The sequence below is a fragment of the Populus nigra genome, chromosome 5 (genome assembly GCF_951802175.1).
Source record: "Populus nigra chromosome 5, ddPopNigr1.1, whole genome shotgun sequence".
Classification (NCBI taxonomy): Eukaryota; Viridiplantae; Streptophyta; class Magnoliopsida; order Malpighiales; family Salicaceae; genus Populus; species Populus nigra.
In genome coordinates, this window is record NC_084856.1 from 5,038,345 (window position 1) to 5,041,157 (window position 2,813).

Below are 2,813 nucleotides of genomic sequence, written 5' to 3' on the forward strand. Positions count from 1 at the left end.
ATACTGGAAAATATTTTCCATTACACTATCAAATATTAAAAAATAATTTATTTTTTCAAAATTTATTTTTTAAAAAAATTGCTTTCCAACAAACAACCAGCGCTTTAAACAACCCATTCACGAACTCTTTTTTATTCCTTTTCACGGGGGAACAAAAATTCAAAAAGACCCGAATCTATCTCGAGACCTCTAATATTGTAAAAAAGAAATTTATTTACAAGGATATTCGGCCCAGCTTGATAGATTTTAAGCCCAACAAGGAGAATGAGGTGGGCCGATGCCACCACATAAGAAAGAATACAATAGCCCAAGATTAATTCGGGTCGTAAGTCCACTGCTTGCCCTTAAGAACAGCACCCGACCTCAAGGGAAAAGAGAGAAAGAAGGAAAGAATGGCAAGCGAAGAAGAGAGTGCGGTAAAAGAACCATTGGATCTCATCAGACTTAGCCTGGACGAGCGTATCTATGTCAAGCTCCGCTCTGATCGTGAGCTTCGCGGCAAACTTCACGTATGTGCCTCTACTCTCTTCTACATGTGCTTTTGTAAACCCTATCTCTTTTTATTTATATAAACAAATGTCATTTTGGCGAATTCAATCACAAGAAACACAGAGTGTCAACTCTATGTTTTTTTTTCTGTGTTATTATTGTCTTGAATGAGTTCTTACAAAAACAACAGTGACACCAACTTTATGTCTTAAATCAAATTGGTAAGAGATGGTGATGATTTTTTTTTGGTTATTTTCAAAAAAAAAAATAAAAATCGTCGGAGGATCAATGAAGTGATAATTTGTTTGAAGAGATAAAAGTAAGGGTAAAGAGGTGGGGGTTTAATTATATAGGTGTATGTTTTTCACGCAATTCCATCGTTTTCCCCATTGGCTGTACATGCTAGGTTAAAAGTAATGATTTAATTCAGCAGTGTATCTAGGCGGAGATAGTTTCTGATTTTTCCAAAAACAAACAAGTTGTAGCTCGTGAATTTATCAGCACTGAGTTTTCATTTGGATTGGAAATCTGGTTTTGCAGGCTTATGATCAGCATTTGAATATGATTCTTGGGGATGTTGAAGAAATTGTTACTACAGTAGAAATCGATGATGAAACCTATGAAGAGATTGTTCGGGTATGTTATGATTTCACTTTTAGAGGTTTTTTTTTTCCTGTTATTGTTTATTAGGTAGTAAACACCGAACCTGGGTGACTCTTGTGTCTAATATTGAACAAGAGAAAGGGATCTTACCATGGTGAGCATTGGAAACTCAAATAGTTAACGTTGGTAGTTTTAATTTTCAAGGTAAGCAACTGTTATTGCCTAAAGATTGTAAGGTTTGCGTAGTCATGAATGATGATGGCTTGGCTAAGTGGCGGCGGCAGTGGATAGTTTGAGGGCTTGCTAGTTGTAGGATGCTGGTCATTTTTGTAGATGTTTGTTGCTTCTTTTACATTGAAGAATGAAGTTTTCAGTTAGATCGTATATTTTCATTGAAGAGTGGACTTCTAGCTGCACATCATAAGCGTTTCCAAACATCATAGAATTTGTGAAAAGGCAGATATGAAATGGATCTTATAGATTCTTATTGTAGGAAGAATTTTTATAGTCTTTGGAGGAGTTCTGCAAATTCATCAGCAAAAAGCATCACATGTTCTTTGTGTTTTTTTACAACGCACAGGCATCTTTATTACATTTTATTGGCTACTATAGCTCACAAATATTCTTAATAGCCATCATAAAAAGTAACCTTGGGTAGCTGTAGCAACACCGGGTCTCCATCAGGCACAGATTCCTAAGAAGTGGAAATGCTGAACTCTGGAATGAGAAATTATTGGAAGTACGCAAAAACTTGGAATATATTAAAGAAAGCAAAAGATGCATAAACAGGGTTGGTTCAAAGTAAACTATACAAAACTTGGAGCTCTGAAATTAAAAAGAAAAAATTGGTGCTAGAATTTCATAAGTAGATTCTGTATATAAAAGAAAGTATAATTAGGCTATGCAGGCCCACGACTTCTGACTGCAAGTAATCTATTGTGGTTCTGGATAGTCAACGTAAGGTGGAAGAGGAAGGGGTTTGGAGAAGGGTGTTGGAAGGATTAGGTGGACGTTTAGTTCAAGTGTTGGCAATCCTAATCTGAAAGTCTTCATTCACAATTACTACTTCAGGTGCTTACCTTTTTCTTTTTCTTCTGTTTCAGACTACAAGGCGCACAGTGCCCTTCCTGTTTGTTAGAGGAGATGGTGTCATATTGGTCTCTCCTCCATTGAGGACAGCTTAACCTTGAGGATGAAGTTCAAAGTGCAATCTTCCGGCAGAGAAACCAACCTTTTCTATATTTTGTTTACGCTGCCATTGCTGTACTTTAAAACCTGCCCAAGCTTAGTTTGCATCAAACTATTGACACAGTGTGGGGTAAAAGATTATGGAATAGCCCACATTTTTAGATCATTGTGTAATTGACATAACTTCAGAATTTGGACCGATTTGTATGAGTTGCCAAACTTATTTTAGGGAACATATATATGATGAAGGACTGGTTACTTCGCTTCTTAACTTCGTAGACTTGAATCGCAACTGACCACTATCCAGTGGGTCTGATGCACATGCTGACTATCAAGATTTAGGACAAGGGGCCACGGCTGTATTTATGGTTCGACTGAATGAATCAGATGCTCTGTTTTGGTTCTCTTTTTTCTACTCCTGTTTATGGTCTCGATCTTGCAGTTATTTTAGGTATAACTAGATCATTATCTGTGGTAAGTTGCGGTTGGATTAAAAACAAATTAACATAAAAAAAAATCAGGTGTTGTTAATA

The 2,813-nt window shown here is 36.5% G+C and overlaps 1 protein-coding gene across 1 annotated transcript; it reads left to right on the forward strand.

Moving 5' to 3' along the window:
- Positions 1-346: 346 nt before the first annotated feature.
- On the forward strand, positions 347-2,551 carry LOC133693866 (sm-like protein LSM3B). Its single transcript, XM_062115222.1, has 3 exons — positions 347-509; positions 1,030-1,125; positions 2,196-2,551. Exons 1-3 carry the CDS (start codon positions 393-395, stop codon positions 2,274-2,276), a joined length of 294 nt encoding a protein of 97 aa, XP_061971206.1. The 5' UTR covers positions 347-392; the 3' UTR covers positions 2,277-2,551.
- The last annotated feature ends 262 nt before the right edge of the window (positions 2,552-2,813 follow it).

What these genes read in the sequence shown, in the direction of transcription:
- LOC133693866 (XM_062115222.1), top strand. Translation starts at nt 393, where the DNA reads ATGGCAAGCGAAGAAGAGAGTGCGGTAAAAGAACCATTGGATCTCATC. An exon ending in AGCTTCGCGGCAAACTTCAC is followed by an intron (nt 510 to 1,029) that starts GTATGTGCCTCT and finishes CTGGTTTTGCAG; the next exon opens with GCTTATGATCAGCATTTGAA. An exon ending in CCTATGAAGAGATTGTTCGG is followed by an intron (nt 1,126 to 2,195) that starts GTATGTTATGAT and finishes CTTCTGTTTCAG; the next exon opens with ACTACAAGGCGCACAGTGCC.